The sequence below is a fragment of the Chroicocephalus ridibundus genome, chromosome 1, assembly GCF_963924245.1.
Source record: "Chroicocephalus ridibundus chromosome 1, bChrRid1.1, whole genome shotgun sequence".
NCBI lineage: Eukaryota > Metazoa > Chordata > Aves > Charadriiformes > Laridae > Chroicocephalus > Chroicocephalus ridibundus.
This window is the reverse complement of record NC_086284.1, coordinates 137,832,993-137,851,373: the sequence shown is the minus strand read 5'-3', so window position 1 is coordinate 137,851,373 and position 18,381 is coordinate 137,832,993. Positions and strand designations below refer to the sequence as shown.

The 18,381-nt window shown below is 39.6% G+C and overlaps 1 protein-coding gene across 3 annotated transcripts in view; it reads left to right on the top strand.

Annotated features, from left to right (window-relative positions):
- LRP6 (LDL receptor related protein 6) overlaps positions 1 to 18,381 on the top strand; it is a 129,810-nt gene that overhangs the window by 73,371 nt on the left and 38,058 nt on the right. For all 3 annotated transcript variants that reach the window (XR_010073666.1, XM_063355443.1, XM_063355434.1), the window contains exons 6-7: positions 2,890 to 3,286; positions 3,778 to 3,949. Coding sequence is in view for 2 of the 3 variants with exons in the window: in XM_063355443.1 (XP_063211513.1) it covers positions 2,890 to 3,286; positions 3,778 to 3,949 (569 nt within the window). In the remaining variant the exon portion in view is untranslated. The remainder of the gene's footprint in view (positions 1 to 2,889; positions 3,287 to 3,777; positions 3,950 to 18,381) is intronic.

Here is an 18,381-nt window from a genome sequence, read left to right as displayed (position 1 = left end):
CAAAATGGATCGATTCTGTTATGTCCTGGCAACCTTGAGTACCTTGAGCTCTTCTGACTGAGCGGTGGTCCGTGCCTAGCCAGGTAAACTTTGTACAGCTGGTGTTTGCCACAGGTGCAAATTATTTGGTTTAGTTGTGTGATGACCTTTTTTTCTTCACTGCTATCAAGGTGATGATGGGATCAGTCCATAAATGTGCCCAGCTCTTGCATTTGCTATTTTTGCTATTGTCAGGGCAAGCCTGAAGGCATTGAGTGATCTTTCTCTCAACCTATCTTGAGGTGAGATGCTTCTTTTCTACTCAGTTTCCTTTTCCCCAAACAGAATGGCTGGTGATCTAACTAAGCAGCTGAGGTGTCTGTTTTCAAATGGGTGGGTAATAGCTCTAAAGTAAGCTTTAAACTTTTTATTGCTTGATGGGGGAGGTGGGGGGTGGTGTTTTAGTGAGGGCTGGAATGTTAGCTAAGCTTCCAGATAAAGACCATGAAATTCTTAGCTCAGGGATCCAGAGTGCAGCACGGGTTAGCTGAAAGCCAGTCATTTCCCGATGCTGAATTAAAGCTTAGACATATTGGGTTATTTGAGTAAACAACAGTGTTGCAACCCAAAAGCAGGATACCAAAGCTATTGAAATGGGTCATCTTTGGGAAGAATTGGAAGGTCAATTGGTCAATTTTAAGGGTGAGTTTCAGCAAGGGCATGACTGTACTCAAACGAGTCTTTTTGGGGACCCGGCACTGGTTCTTCAAAATGACTATCAACTTCAGCTAGAGCACACATATTATTTTTAAATTATGCCTTACCCTTTTTCTGGATATGGTAGACTACATATAGCTTTCTAACTGTTTAGAAATCTGAGGTTAGTGCATTTGCTCAACCTTAGTTTTACTAGATAATGCAAAAAGGGTATTATTGTTTGGGTTTTTTAATATGATTTTCATAGTTTTGTTTAAAAGGTAGGTTGGATAAATCACTATGAAGCTGGTAAGAAAGAAAGTACTAGGAACTTCTTTCTTAACTTGAACCTAAATAGTTGTGACTACTTATGTATTAGTACTTTATATGACCATAATGCCTCTGAATGCTTGGATCTTAATGCTGAATTGTTTGATATACTTAGTAGCAAGAAATACAGATGTACATATAGATTGCTGTGACAAGATTAGTTGCTTCTGTAATTATAAAAAAATCTTATTAACATGCCTGTTTTCCATTTACTCTGTCACATGCTTTACGTTATTTTGAAGTATGCATAGACGTGTAATTACAGGTTCCCCTTTCCTGATATTAATTAATGCATAAGAGTTATTCACTAGAAGAACAATTGACTAGTTAGCGTGTACATGTGTTTCTGAACACAAGGTGTTTTAGGACAGAGGATCCCAAACCTGATCTTAATCCATTCTGGGCTACCAATCGCAAACATTTGTAATAATATTCTCAGCCTCAGTTGTTGAAAGGTGCTGTTTCTTGCAGCACTGTGAAAGCATCTTAGATGTTTTTAGTGTGTTAGTTACTGTAAATGAAGCAATGGCTGCTTTGGCATCTCTCCAAAGTTTGGCATGTGGTGAGGTTTCAGCTAGCACCAACAACAATTACTGACTTTTTTAAAAAGAAATTTGGCATCAGACATCAAAATTCTTTTTTCATCTGTGACCTACTTGCTTTAATTTTTGTTCTTTTAGTTTTCTAGTCCTTGTTTATGCCTCTAAGATCAAGACATGGACATAACGTGGCTTGGCGTTGGCTCTCTTTCAGTGCAGTGTTGATGCATTTATTTTCCTAAACCTCCCCCCACCCCCCGCCTTCTGTCCTCACACCTACATCAGTCCTTGCCAAGCCCTTTCCCCTCACTGTTTGAGGAGAGCCATTGCAACACACTTTCCGTGCATTTAGGATTGCATGCATTTTTCACCTTAGCTCAAGCTTCCCTGAGGCCTGAGCTGCTCTTATCTCCCTGAGACTCCAAACTGATAAGCAATTTAATTGGAATGGGGTGTGGTGGCTGTTTATCCTTCATTACACTGAAATTTAGTAACATAGAATAGAAAATGAAATGAGAATGAATTAGAATAGACAATAAGTACATCTGTCATTGATCAGATGCCCAGCACGTAGACCATTAAACATCTTGGGTTGCCCTATGTGAAAACGTCTTCTGCAGTGCAAGCTGATCTTAGTTATTTATTGTGATTCTGACTTTTGACCTAAAAGCCAGCAAGGCTTTTGTATGCTTCAGCTCAAAATGACTTTGTAAGACACACTGTTATTTATTTTCATGTCTTCAATAAGCTTGTTCTCAACAAATATGGGAGAAGCTGACAGCCTTCCTGCTTCCCATGGTCACTGGACAGTTGTCATTTCCCAAATCCGATTCCTCCGATAGGAGTTTCTCAAAGGAGAGTTACTTGTGGCATTCTGTTTTACATTTTTCCCCTTCGAAGGGTGTTGCTTGTTTGTCATGGTTGTCGCCTATACCAACAACAGCAAATAGTCAGTAAATTATTTATAAAATTAATTTTTCATCTAAGAGGCTGCAGGCCATCTGTTGATTTGCATAAAATAGCAGCATAATCACTGCATATCTATTTCAGTACCTTTGAAGGGAATGATATGGATAGAAAACGTGTCCACCATAATACATTTTGGACAAGGAAATGACCACTGAATTTTCTCTATAAACACATCTGACTTTTTCTGCAGAAGAATAACCTCACATTTGAAGCCTTTGAGTGAAATTCCCTACTGGTGCCCATCAGTTTTGTTAGGTCCTGTGAAGTCAAGGTAGCTAGACTAGCTTGTACCAAATGGTGCAGAATCAGGTTCACTATTTATAGGCTTACTGCACAGTGTTTGTAAGACGGTTGTGTTTTTATCTTGTTCATGTAGGTGCCACTGAACTGCTGCTTCTAGCCCGCCGAACAGATTTGAGGCGAATTTCCTTAGACACCCCAGATTTTACAGACATCGTTTTGCCACTGGAGGACATCCGTCATGCCATCGCTATTGACTTTGATCCTCTGGAAGGGTACATCTATTGGACTGATGATGAAGTTAGGGCCATCCGCCGCTCGTTCATTGATGGGTCAGGTAGTCAGTTTGTTGTCACAGCACAGATCGCACATCCTGATGGCATTGCTGTGGACTGGGTTGCCCGAAATCTGTATTGGACTGACACTGGCACAGACCGTATTGAAGTTACAAGGCTTAATGGGACCATGAGAAAAATCTTGATATCAGAAGACCTGGAAGAACCCAGAGCTATTGTGCTGGATCCCATGGTTGGGTGAGGAGCTGTTTGTGAGCATATTTTTAAATATTAGTCATGTAAAGAAGATACCTCTGCCTACCTGTATGTAGATAATGGGATGCAGTGATAAACTTCTGAGCCTTCAAAACGAAAATACTGGGATTCCTTGAAATTCCTGTGCCCTCTGAGGCATGGGGTCTGCTGCTCTATTTTGACTACCTGGGTAGTCATCCTTATATGTCTTTATGGTTTATTCTCCTGTTTAAAAATATTTTTGGGAACTGTGTGGATCTGTTCGTTTATTCTAGATAATAGTAGTTTTGCTCAGCTGGCTGATATATAAGTTTTGTGTAAAGGGTCAGTGTGTTTGCATGTCAGTGCTTTTTGAGTGAGTTGGGCGTCCTGGGTAAGGAAATATATTTGTCTTAGAAATGCAGTGGTTTCAGGGTATGGTACTGCAGAACAAGCTATGTCAATATTGAAAGTTTGATTTAATAAAAGTTATTAATATTTTGCTTCCATTGCAGGTATATGTACTGGACTGACTGGGGAGAAATCCCAAAGATTGAGAGGGCAGCATTAGATGGCTCAGACAGAATTGTGCTGGTGAATACCTCGCTTGGCTGGCCAAATGGACTGGCCTTGGATTATGCAGAAAACAAAATATACTGGGGAGATGCCAAAACGGACAAAATAGAGGTTTGTAATTGCATCTGAATTTTTAATTCCATGGAGTTATAGAATGTAGTTACTCTGTTTTTCTAGGTGTTTAAATTCTGATACAGCTCAAAAGGGCAATGGGATAATGGTTGATTTGTGCTTTAAGAAACAATTCAGTTTCTTCTCTGTATTCGGGCAAGTTACTCACTATTCTTCCTTCATTTATCTGTGTGTAAAATGGAAATGATATCCATGTAGTAGATCCCTCTTTTTAAGAATGTATAATAAGGATTTGTTAAATAAGTCAATTCTTAAGTCATCAGGAAAAAAAAGATTTTTATTGGGAGTAATGTTTGTAGGTGAAAAAAAATAATCTTCTATTCTTTGTGCTGCTCAGCTTAGATGCAGGTAGAATATACTTTAAAGAAGTAAATCTCATTTCATATGTAACTATTCGTACTCCCGATAATCCTCTATATTTTCATTAGGCTTGTTTTATTGGCGTTCCAGCAAAGGAATAGATTTTCCTTTCTTTATGGTATGTTCTCCTGAAACGTTTAATTGAAAACAAAAATGGCACTTTTTTCTCTCCCACATTGAAAAAATCTTGTGTTTATGTTGTTATATAACATTTATGGAGGAAATTTGACGTTTTTTATCCCTTTGACAGTCGTTGAGAAAATAGGGTGGTTAAGTATTTGTTCAGTTTACTATCAAAAGGCAGAAGTTTGCCTGGAAGCAGGAGACTTGGCTACTACCGGTGCACAGTAGCAGTATCTACATTTGCTATATCCTGGTAGACTTACCATTCTTTTGATGAATTATAGCTTTCCTTAGTGAATCCTTACCATTGTGAATAATTTTCGGGACTTATCACATTAGGCACAATACCTTCTCTAGCCTTAAGAAATTGGGTTTTTTTAATTTGTAACTTCAAATAAGTCAATGTGAAGTCATAGTCTTGTGCTGGAAGGTCACATAACTGTTTGTTCTCCTTCAGAGTCAAAGTAACTCAAGTCCTGCAAGGTGAGTTGCTTTGAAGCACTCCTTGGGAGAGCCTCAGGGAGCACGGTTTTCTTTGTCCTGAAAACAAGATTTACAGTCTATAATTCACCTAACATTTTGCCAGCTCTGAGAAAAGAGGGGAAAGAGTCTTAGCTGTGCTTAGAGATTTATTTATAACAGATTGAGCACTTCAGCCCTGAAAGTGTCTTGGACTTGAATGTATTTTGCAAAAGGAAAGTTAGGCATTCTTCACTCTCATGCTTGCCAAAACACTGATATTTTTTCATGTGCTGCGGTCTTACTCAGACCGCAGTTCCGTATTCATTAATAATGATTCTTTTCAGTGCTGGATCAGTTTGTGATAGAAATTTTCATCTAGATCAGGCATGAACTCACTGCTGCAATTCTGTCAAACTGGCTAGAACACATGATACAATGTTTATGCCAACATTACAGTGTCTGTGGCAGGACAGAAGATATCTGATCTGGCACAAAATCTGCTGGGACAATTTCCATTTCATTGTTTTTAAACCAATGTGAGCCAGCAGAATGAGTTTGTTCCAGGTTGTCATGTAACATCTATGCAGAGTATCAGAGTAGATTTATCATCTTAAGGTTTCAGAATCACTAGTTAACTTTTTCCTATGAGGCTCCAAGTGTTAGAGTTATGATTTTACTGCTGCTGCTTTTTTATAAAAAGTTAACATTTGTTAATTCGTTACTAATGTGCAGACAATCTTGAAAGAGCCTGGGTAAAACCTTTAAAGCAACAGAGAAGAAATTCTCTGACAGTTTTTCTTTGGTGTTTTTGGATTTTACTTTTGTTAGAGGATTTGGGTGGTGGTGTTTTTTTAACTGCAGATGGTGTTCATTTAGGGCTATGTGACAGAGATCTATAAAATCAATAAAATTATGTATAATTGACCAGGGCTTCCCCCCCACTACCTTTTTGATACAAGAAATTGGCATTCGTAAATAATATTGGCAGGTGATAAGTTGTGGAAATGGCTGTGGATGTTAAAAGCTTACATGTGTTACTGGGAAGACTGGGTAAGTCTGTGAAGGGAATTCCACTGCAGTTTACTAGAAAACAAAATTGCCTTCTGAACCACAAATCACTGAACTGTAAATTGCTGCAGAATGAAAAAGGTTTCTTGAAAAGCTTCAGTTATGTATTTGCTTTATTATGCTGTTGTGTAAGTTTTGAAAATTCTCTGAGACTGGTTACTGGGATGGGTGGACCTTTGGATTGAACCCATACAGCCTCTCTCTTTTCCTGTGTTGAGGCCATTCTATTCCTTGAAGGTTTGGGGAGTCTTTATTCTGTTAGCTTGTTGCATTAGCTGTAGGAAAAACTTCATGTTCTTCCTGAGATGTAATATTGCTGCATGCTAACTGCACTTGAGAGGGGCAGAAATGGGTTGAAAACCGATGGCCTCTGATAGTGATAGATAAGCGTTCGTGTTCAGTACAGCTTCTGTAATTAGTAAAGCATGGAAAGGCTCTATAGGATGAAGAAGGGGGTGTTCATCTAAGAGAATGGTTCAGTCTAAAGTAAATTCCCTCCCCCTCAATGTGTTAGGTAATGCAAATATAGTGGTGAGTTTCTTTACTGATGAATCTTAGTGAATTTTCCCCAGGATCTTGTGTGGCCTCTCTGTAATGTTTTATGAGACATTGACTTTGTTATAGTAGGCTACAGAAATCTCAGGCTGCAATGACACTATCTAAATCTAAGATAGCTAAAATGTTACTAACATTTCAAGTCTTCCTTTTTCCTCCCACTGCCTTTCTCTCCTATGGCAACCATGAATCCTGAGGAGATTTGTAACACTTTCCCTGCCCTTCCCATCCATTTTTTTAATATCAGTTTAGTAGAAGATGCTTTGACCTTCAGTAAATGTTTTAAACTTAGGTTTGGAGAAGGGACATTGGAGGAGGTGCAACAAAAAGGATATTTGTGACAGGATCAAAAGGTGAAACTTGGAACTGGACATGAAGACATCAAAATTATATGCCTGGTCCCTGCTTTGCTTGTATGTGTTTGTATATATTTGGGAGGGGGGGTTAAAAGCAGGAGAAACACGTTTGTGTACTTGCATTCTGTTGTCTTTAAGTAGTTTTTCATACATGATTTTACATACGTTGTGCGCTTTTTTTTTTCCCCTAGTACGTGGAATTCCTCAGAACCATTATTTAATTGCAGCGCTACCAAAATGAATATTTCTTGCAAGCTGTGTTTCTGGTTTGTTTGTGCCACATGTGAGCTTTTATTATTTATTTTTTACACACTGATTCACGCTATGCTGTTCTGGAGCCCCCAGACGATAATAAAGCATCAGCAGGGGTTAATGGAGACTGGTAGGGGGTACAGCAGGGAGCTTTTGTTCCCATTTTATCTGGCAGCCTGCAGCAGGCAGAAGCAGGCTGTGGCTCAACAGCTTCGTCATTTATCTCGGTCAGGTTTCACTGCTGATAAACTTCTATTGAAATGGATGGCTGCTATTGTGCTTACCAGTAGGGAAGATTTCTCATTGACTTGCTACAGGTTTAAAGCATTTTCCTGCCGTGCTATGAGGTTAAAAATGTATGATCTGCTCTGTTGAATTGGTCTTATGTTTTCCTGCACAAGTGAATATTTGTCTTCTGAGCACGTACGCTACCTGTTTTAAGGCATAGGTTGGATTTAAAATGGTCAGCAAAGCTCGTATTGATAAAGCAATTATAAATGGCTGCATGCACGTGTGGATGTGTGTGTGTGTTAAGAGGAAATAATGATGATATGGCTGATTTTTCACAATTTTTCAGTTTTTGCTTCATTTTTCTTTATTCATCTTCCTTCCTGTTCTCCATTCTCAGAGCCAGAGATGACACCCGCTTACACCTACTAGTGGTGAGTTTAAAGAAAGGACTCTCTGCCTCCTCTACACTTCCAACCATTATCTAGTGATTTTTTTGAGTGCAGCTCTAACTTGAAGTGTTTCTGCATTCCCAAATCTATTAGCCGTGCCTGGCATTACTGTCTCTAATCCTCATGATTAATATGGAAAGTCTTATATCCTGCTGTTTTTCAGCATAAGTACACACAAGTCTCCAGAACACAGCCTTGTCGGGCAACAGAAAGCAGATGCTGCTAAGACTTTTTTGAGCACAAAAATCTTGAACAGAGAGGACCTTTTTGTGTTTGACCCAGGAGTTAATAGTTTGGCATCTAGAGAATGCTCTAATTCATATTCTAATCCTGAAATTGCAGGGCTACATTTTCCTCCGATGACAACTCCCTCAATTTTACTGCCACCCTAATAAGGAAATTTTGTTTTCTAAGCATTCACCGTTTATTTTCTGACTGAGAAATTTTGTCTCATAGCATTAGTCTTTGTATTGTGAAATGCTAATGACTTGCATGCCTGATTACTGATCCTACCTCCTCCACCTTTAGTGTGAAGCAGAGGTTTGAAAATTGAGAAGCAGAGACCATTGAATTTCCTAGCTGTTGAACACAGCTGCTTTTGTGTACTTCCAGTAAGCTTTTGCAGGTATGAGAAAGTATGAAGTAGTTGAAACAAATATTTGAAGTTGTTTTACTGCTTAATTTTGGCCACAATTCATTATCCCCCTTGTTTGGATACTTGTGTCTCTTGGGAACTTCATTCAGCAAAGAACAAGTATGTGCTACAGCGAGAGATGTAGGGGCAGATCCATTTCCTCCATCCCAGTTTCAGAAATTTAAAGCTTACTTTGTCAGAGAATTTCCAGCTATTTCTTGTCACCTTCTAGACCTGCATTAAGAAGACCTACAGATTTTTTGAAATTAGTAGTAGAGTAAGGGCTTTTTTTTTTTCTTAAAAATAGTTTATACTTTGTATAGTTTCCATTTGGGAGGTTTCTTTTGAACTTCTGAATGAACTTAGGGAAGAATTAAATTTTGTGATGCAGACCAAAATAGAAAAGCTACATTACAAAGCAAACAAATGACAGCCATAACATATTAGTAAAGTCTCCTGACTGTCGAAGAGCCGGATGCAAGAATTTGAGTGGCCTCTTATGTGTGGACCCCAAACATTGGGCCAGGACCTCCTGGCATTGTAAGCTTGTAACTATTAAAAAGGTCATAATAAAAAGTTAAATTTCCTTGTCACTAAAATGTGACAAGTTTGATTATTGAGACACCTGTTACAAACCGCTTGTGCTGACGAATTCTCAGAGAAGTCCTGAGGGATGTGCTATCAACAGGCTGTCATCCTTAATGGAACAGGGAGAGGTTCCCAGCACCTCGCAACAGGAGGAGGATCGTGAGGGAAGGCTTTGGGTAGATAAAGTCAGAACTCTTGTCCAAGACTAACCTGACTGTGTCATCTGAGTACCAAGTATGTTATTTTTCCAAGAGGTGAAATTACTGCCCTAAAAATTACATGATATTACAGAAGAGTTGGACATTTAGTTTTAAAATGGTTCTTGTGTTATAGATCTGCATTTCTCTCTGTGGGTGGTTTTCATCTAATGAGATGTAGAGATCTTCAGCTCTGTAAGATACCTTATAGAAAATGTCAGAAATCAGCACTTCTGCTATGTGGCTTGCTTTATCCTAAAGTAAGTGTTTAGAATAGATTGGATGAGTCCTACTCTAAAAGCACCCATTCTTTTCTGTTAAGTCTAAGGAGAGCCTGGAGCGGCCATGTCAGAGGCAGATGCCCACACTCAAGACACATTTGAGCTGGCTTCTACAGCCTTTTTCACATTATAGTTAATAGTAAAAGTGTACCTTTCTCAGCCTTGACTGTGGCTTATATCTGTGCAGCTCAACTGAGACTTTCCATGTGGGAAGTTTAGAGATGTTTCTTACAAGCTTTGCTTACAGATGAGAAGTCCCGTTTTGCTAATGACAGCTCTGTAAACCTCATGGCTCCCAATGGGCTGGCATGGAGCTGACTGAAGTACAACCTTTGGATTCTGCTAATGTGTCCTAGATTTTTTTCCATTGGAGTTAGGAAATTGCACTTTAGTTTACGCTGTTCTCTTTACTAGCAAGTTACAAGCCTCTACTGGCAGTCGGTTACCTAAGGGAAATCAAAAATATTCCTCAAACTGAAATAACTAGAGCCATCATCGGACCTCACTGAGTCTGACATACTTAAAATAATATTTGAAGGCAAGCTGGGGAGTGATGTGACGAGATATTGAGCTATCTTTGCATTTCTAATTCAGCTGAGTGGTGTTTGTAAGTCTGCCATTATCCCTTACTCTCCAATATTCTGGCTGGTCTTTTTCTTCTCTCAAGCTTAGTTGTATTGTCATACACAAAAGATTGCACTGATCTTGGACCTGAGCTTCTTCAGAAGCATTTATGTGACCTTGTGATCCCTCTCAATAATTATTCAGCTTTCTTCACACAAGCTGATTATTTCTCTCTGAGATTCTGTATTCCTAACCTAAACTTTTTTTCTGATACCATTGTTGTAACTTCGCAAAGGTCTGTGAGAAAAGTTTAATGCCTTTTATTAGGCAGGTAAACACATATGGTGGAAAACCAAGGTTTTGGACATGCAGAGATCCTTGGAATTGAAGTGACTTTGTGAAGGGAGCAGTTGAATCAACTTAATAGCTTACTGCCACCAGAAGTGGAAGATATCCCAGAGCCACCACCCCTCTCCCCCCCGCCCCCAGCTTTGCGCTGGCTGAGTTTCATTCATTGGACTTACTGCTGAACCACTTGGACTTGCCAAAACAGCAGAAAACTTTCCACGTTTTTTCCCTCTAAAACAAAAAACCAGTTATAGTTGGTTATGGAGGAGTCCGGAAAGCACCGAGTTGGGTAGAGAACAAATTAAAAATAGGAAGTTCCTAGGGCAGGGTACTGAAAGAAAGTACCTTGGGAAGGAAGAGGAGAGAAGAGAGGCTTTTGCCCATGTGCAAGAGCATTAGAAGTTGTGTTGCTGAACTTGTAAAACTGTCCTCCAAATCACTGATCCCAAAACAGTGTGGTCTGGGGTAGTTGTCTTTGCTTTCTGCGAAGCATGTGTACGGTTGCTGATGGGACTTAGTTGACAAACGATAAGTTCCAAAATCACAGTAATTAACTTTCTCTGTCTGTACCCCTATAGCTTATGTCCACATAACACAGCACCCTCTGACTGTTGCCACTCTACCTTATGTATTAATGTACCAAAATGTTTTCCCATAGCCAGGCATCTTTATTCACCTGTTTTACCACTGAATCTTTTCAGAGGGTCCTCTTTTTTTCCTATGAAAACCTCTTTTCTCATCCTGTTCATCATTTCATCTCAATTTTTTTCTTAGCCTGTTCTTTACAAATGCAGGGTTTTTTTTGTATTGCATGAGATTGCCTAGGAGATGTCATATTTGATTGTGACAACGGTTATAACCTCCTTTCCCTGCCTGCTTGTCACTTCACCTTACTTGAGACGTTTCAGTGAAAACCCAACCAATTGTTTCTAAAATTAAATTCCATCGCTGAGAAGACAATTCGGTTGTTGGCATTGATTGATCAGCAAGCTAGGAAAGTTGTCCTATTGTGAGAGAAATGAGCTTATAACAGTGTCTGTAGCATGATAGAAAGGGCTATTTATGAAGTTAATCTCTATTCTGTTTTTACATATTTATCTTCACTGCAGCCCTATTAGGAATATTATCCATGCTCAGGAAAAATATATTTTGAATACTTTGGAAAAATGATTAGAGCTCAAAAGGAAATTGAGGGTACTGGGGAACTGTTAAATTAGAAATTGGTAATGGCTATTATAAAACAATTAACAGTAAGAAATTGTAGAGTTGGCTGGAGGCATTTGGTTTCTGAAGCAAATAAAAAGGGTTCCAGGTACCCCTCTGCTGATTTCTCAGGATTTCAATGCAATTTTGGAATTGACTGTTAGTCAATGACAGTAAGTTAGTGACACTGACAGAATAATTGTCTCAAGTTGAGTTTAAAGTTTTGATGGCTCAGTCAAAGAGGGTATAGTTGATCAGGACATTTATTTTTTTCCAAGAGGGGAAGACTAATGAAACTGGAAATTTAGACAAGATGTCCCTTTTTTCCTCTCTCAGAGCTGCTGTTTTATATTAGATACATGTGTTAATTAAATGATATTACTGCAGCCATAACAGTAAATCATTGTGGTCCGTTTCATTTATGTTGCTTAAAGAAGCAAGTTGAAAATACATAGTTCTCAAACCCAGTCTGAAAATATGCTAATGTAATGTTCAGAAGGCATTCTGTCTCTCTCCTAGAGTTATTTTTGAGAGGTGTTGCCCCAGTTTTCTTTTTTCCTTAACCAAACAAATTTAATGAGTTAGTGTTGTCTTTCACTTCTCTAATATAGTAAGATTCGTGTACATTTAGGTGGAAGATGAACAGTTATATCCTTGATTAGCAGTGTCATCAACTGGGTATGTGTTGCATCAAACAAACAGCACATGTAAGTATTTATCATTGGATAATCAGGGCTGAAGTAACTAAGCCTAAGCCTTGAATATTCCTAAACTATTCCAGGTGTAATGCAGGCCTTGTTAAAGATCTTTTTCCACAGTATGTTGAAATATCTGGGATATATGTATTGAATTAAGTATTTCACAGCTGTCTCACAGTAATACTTGTTTGCAATCATCTCATGCAGATCTGTGCTAACGATCAAACTCATGAGAAATCCACTGTTTCAACTCATTGTTTTTTAGTTCAATCTATTTCTAGAGTGTAATAGCATGACCCATGTGTAAATTGTGAAGGCGGTAATGCTTTCTGCTGTCTTTCAAATTAATGCAATAAACCAAACTTCTTGTTAGAATGACTCAAGACTTTAAGGTCTGCTCTGGAAGAGTTTACCTTTTTTTCCTTGATGTTTCCTTCATGTCAGTGCCAAATGGCTGGGGTTTTCTCATGCTGTAAGGTAAACCATAACTATACATTGGAGAGTATATTTCAACATGCACCAAGGAAACAACAAGCTAGTGTGTTCTGCATTTATGGGACACATGACATGCAAAGCATTGCCACCAAGTCAGAACACTCTCTCATTCCTTATCCTTTCAGAAGGAAGATAAATGTTATAATTGCATCCTTCCTTTGAGTCAGTAGGGAGAGATGGGTTTCCAGCTGTGGTCCGTGCTAGAAATTTTGTAGATCTGACACAGTGATGGCCGTAGTACTTGAGCAGGGCAGCTGAGATCCTGTATATTAAGTGGGGTCTCCTGGCCTCTCTGAGGATTAGTAAGCTAGTACTGGCAAAGGTGCTGAAGTACAGGAACCAATAGAAAGCTAAGGTTTCTGTCATTTCTCCAAAAATTGGCTGTCAATTTTAAAAATCAGGGCTTAGGTTCAATTCTGAGGTGTTTGTATCAGAAATTAGCAGTTTAAGGATTTTACCAGAGGAAGTTGTTTGGTTTGGGTTTTTTGTTTTGTTTGCTGATGTGTGTGTCTGTGAAATAAAGTTCTGGCAACATCTTGTAGTGTAGCTGGGGGTTTTCAGTCCATCACAGAGGCCTATTCCATTCTTGTAAGTAATCTTTAATTTTTTGAAGATACAGAGTTACCAGCTGTTGTTTATAAATTTTCATTGACTATTGACTTCCTCTGTGCCAGTCATCCTGAGAGAGAGCTTAGCATGCGTGATACTTGCCTTCTCCCTGATTATTTATAACTACATGCAAAAGAGGAAGGCACAAGAGAAGACCCAGGAAACTACAGGCCCATTAGTCGTACTTCAGTCCCTGGATAGAGTTCTAGAAACTTGCAAGCCGAGTGAAAAGCAGGTGATTGGGAAAAGCCAACGTGGATTTACCAAGGGCAAATCATGCCTGCCAGAGTAACCTGATCACCTCCTACAACAAAATAACATTTTCTGTTGACCTGTGGAGAGCAGTGGATGTTATTTACCTGGACTTCAGCAAAGCGTTTGACACTGTTTCCCACAGCCTACTCCTAGACAAACTGGCAAGATACAGACTGGAAGAGTGGTCTGTGAGATGGGTAGGAAACTGGCTCAGAGGCAGCACCTCAGAGCGTGGTGATCAGTGTTTTTTACTAATTCTGGCAGCCTGTCACAAGTTGGGTTCCCCAGGGATCGATACTGGGCCCCGTGCTGTTCAACATCTTCAAAAATTATCTGGATGATGAAAGCACCCTCATCAGGTTTGCTGATAACACTAAGCTGGCTGGTGAGGTGGACATGTCAGAAGGGAAGAGCCACCTTACAGAGAGACCTGGACAGGCTGGGAGAGTGGGCTAGCAACAACTATGTGAATTTTAACAAAGACAAGTGCAAGGTCCTGCACATTGGGTGTCGTAACCCAAGAGCCCAGTACAGGCTAGCATCTGTGTGGCTGGGGAGCAGCCTCCTGAAAGGGACCTGGGGGTCCTGGTGGACAACAAGCTGAACATGAGTCAGCTGCAGCAGCGAAGGCAAGTTGGAGCCTGGGCTGCATCCACAGGGGCGTTGCTTGCAGAGATAGAGACATGATCATCCCACTCTACTCAGCACTTGTCAGGCTGCAGATAGAGTACTGTGCCCTGCTCTGGTACCCCTAACTTCAAAAGAGGTGCAGACAGACTGGAGAGGGTTCAAAGGAGGGTCACAAAGATGATCAAATGGCTGGAGAACCTGCCCTGTGAGGAAAGCCTGAAGGATTTAGGTCTTCTACCTGGAGGAGAGAAGGCCTGGGGGGACATCATCAGTGTTTTCCGGTACTTAAAGGGCAGCTATAAGGAGGATAGAGGCTCTCCCTTCACAAGGAGACACATGAAGAGGACAGGGGCAACGGGTACAAGTTGCACTGAGAGAGGTTTTATCATAATATAAGAAAGAAATATTTTGCAGTGAGAGCAATCATTCACTGGAATAACCTCCTGAGGGATGCGGTGAAGTCTCCATCACTGGAAGTTTTCAAGATGTGACTGGACAGGATGCTAGATAATCTCATCTAGGCTCCCTTTCCCACAAAAGGTTGGACCAGATGGTCTTTCGAGGTCCCTTCTGACCTGGGCTGCTATATGATTCTGTGGCTCCACATAGAAAATTAAACTGTGCTCATGAGTTAAGGTGAAAGGTAACAGTTGCACACTGTTGCCCTGCTTACGGCACTAGGTTAATTACAAGTAAATCATATCGGGTTTGTCTGACAGTCTCACAGATTTACATTGGAAGTGTGTCCTTTCCAGAGCCTGCATTCTGTCTTCTCTGGAAGTCGTCAGTACTAAGGCTGTCTGGCATCTTGTAGAGCTGGGCTCTTGTGTTTGATATTGATCTAAGTATACCCCGATAGGAACAGACAGTTTCTATTATTAGCATATCCTCAGTGCTGTGGATACGAGCTACTGTACCTCTGCCTAGTCTTTATTGCCACTGGCCTTGGTCCGCTAGACCTGAGTGGAATGCTAGTCTGCATAGCTTTTGCAGGGTTCCAGCATGAGCTCTAACAGGAGCTGAACGCTATTTTCACAAACGGCATAGGTATATTGATTGAGCTCTAGACTTAAACCAATCAAATGACAAGTGTAAACTACCGTACATTCAAATCTCAGGTTATCAAAAAGGTAAATTCACTACATTAGCCTATTTATCACACTTACTACTGGTATTCAAGAGTGAATTGAATCCAGGGTATCTGACAGCAAGAAGGACCCTTAGAATATATCACTGTGCAATCCAGTCTGTAACTTTAAAATAGAAGTAATGTGCAAAGCTGTTATTTTATTGTTCCTGCTGACCATTAAGTACAGCATCTTAAAATACGACCACATTTTCAGCATTAATTCATATATTTTGAATAAGCTGTATTTTCATGAAGCTATAGGTTTGCATTCATTATTGGTCTAGGATAAGCAAAGCCCTTATCCTACAGGCAGGATATCTGGTATTTTTTCTGAGGCCATTTAATTTTTCTATTTTGTTTTACTTTGTGGAACTACTCGCTCTTTCAGTAAAGGTAGTGTTTGTGGTTGCACCACATCTGTTTCCTGTTGTAGTCTATATTCTCACTGTGGTTTGCAGTATTCAGAATGGCCTCAAAATGTGAAACCCACACCGCATTGTGGTTGAGGCAGCATAAACCGCTGGAGACACTGCCTCATAGCAGCAGAAGGTGGGTTTCTCGTATGGGGGATTCTGCGGGGGTGAGCTTGGCTGTCATGAGCTGATCTGTCTGGGGCTGGAGAAGGGGAATGAATGCATAAAGCAGTATCAGCTGGGGCTTAGTTGTCACCTGGATTTCAGTACATGAAAAAATGGTACTGAAATCCGTTGGATTTGGTTGGTTAGCGATTGTGTCTTTCCTCGTGCTTATTATATGTATCATGCCTATATCACTTGCCTCTTTCCTTGTGCCTTACACCAGACGGGTTCTGTAGCTTATTGATGAAATTCTGTTCAAATCTCCCAAAAGGCAATTAAAGTGAGTGCAGACACCATGGTGCCATGGAACTATTCATATGATGATAGCCAGCTTCTAATGGGTTGGTGTTTATATTAACAGATGGGCTCAGGTAGGGTTGCAGTGGGAGTAGGGTGGCAGGTATGTGTAAGTACTTTTAGATAGGCATCTGTTTTGTCTACGTGGCATAAAGCTGTCTTTCAAAATAACCCGTATGTGGCAAAACAAAAAATAATAAAAAGCAGATACTTAATACAGAAGTCCTCTCTTCTCTTTTCTTGACTTTCTTTCAGATAAGAGGAGGCTTATTTTAGCAATTGCCCATTTAAAGTTTGCTAAAGAAAGCTCACCTCACAGCATACACCTTCCAACTAACTGTCTTTGTCAGTAGTTAAGTACCCCCTTAAACATAGAAGCTTCTTTGGTCCATAAGTACAAGGCAGAAAGTGTAGCATCTAAAGATACTGGTTTGTGATAGTGGTGTTTTAGTGGTTAGTACTGTGTGGTTTTAGTCAGTTCGTTTTGCAACGTCCATCCATTCTGTATATCTGTTTGGTCTGCTTAGCAAGCACTAATTGCCATATATTAATTAGTTGCAAGCAAATGGCTCATCTCTGTAGTTTGAGGGGGAGGGGGAAACAAGTCATTGCAGAAATGTGAGATGACTGTGTTACGGGTAGAAAGGGGTGGTGGGGAAAGGGAATGACCAGTTTTGCTTGGTAGTGCTGATGGTTTCTTGAAGGGATGGTGGGCTTAAAGACTATAACTCACAGTTTATTTTACAGATGTTAAATCTGTGTCCCTGGTTCTAAAGTTAACCATTAATCTGTTGTTTAGCAACCTCATTTGTCAAAACAGAGTGTAGGAGGCATGCTGCTAGGAATTGAGAAATCCAGCAGATGCTGAAATTTTCTGAAGTAGATTAAATGGAATAGCAGAGCTTGTTTTCAAAAGGAAGTCCAGAAATTAGGCAATTATGCTGGGCTCTGAGCCCAGCGAAACAATCTGTGATAGGAAAAGCTGTGTTTGGATTTGGTTATCAGTGTAAAGGACGTAAGTTACAGCTTTAGGATGGTAAATGCACCATAATGCAAAGTGAAGCTGCAAGTACTGTGCTTGACTTTCTAAGGCATATTAATGAGAATGCAGGGAAAAAAACCCATTTCACCAAGTAATGCTCATCTTATTTTTGTGATGCGTGCGCGTTAGTGCATTTGTAGAAGTGTGCCATGTATGCTACTAGACTGAAGATTTTTTGGTAAGCCAATTCCACAGAGTAATTATGAGCTTTTTTTAAAAAATGTAAATGTAGAGATTATTCCTACAAACCAGCAAGTGTGTAGACCCCCTTTCATTTTTCCATAGGAAATGTGCACACAAAGATTCAATTCCTATTCTAACATATTGAGAGTAAGTGCAGTAATGCAGGAAGTTTGTGACAGGGAATAGTCTGAAGGAGAAATTGAATTATTGTGATGATTATGGCATTTTCTTCCACTTTTTTAGTGAACTTAAAAATATTTTATTAACATGCACATTATACTGTATGCTGAGAAAGGTTTTGTTGGAGTTTTTACATTAAAGTTTTGGGTTTTTTCTTTTTTTTGGAAGGATGGTATACATGCTGCAAACTTAAACTGTAAACTTAAAAACAAGCCGAAATATTTCAGAAGGAACTTTTCTATGAAATTGCAGTGCTGAATCACTTAAGTTTCTCTTAAAACACAGGACTTCACTTCTGTCAGTATGATACTTTTTATAAAAATATTTGGCATTCATAAGGTACTTGATCACTTGAACATGCATACATACGTTTAATTAATCCTTTCAGTGCTCCTTTGAGGAAGTTAGGTATTACTTCTTTTTAGCAGTAGAGGAAAATGACACAGTAAATTCAAGTGTCTTGATCAAAGGCGTGCAATTATTTACAGACTATTAGTGTTCCTTCTAGTACAAAAAATATGGAACTTAATTTTGAAGAACAGAAAACTGGTTCTTTATTCAAACTTCAGAATATAAACATATTCTGTAGATCTTCTTGACTGTGTGCCTCCCAGAATTTATGTGTGGCCTCCTCTTACTGCTAT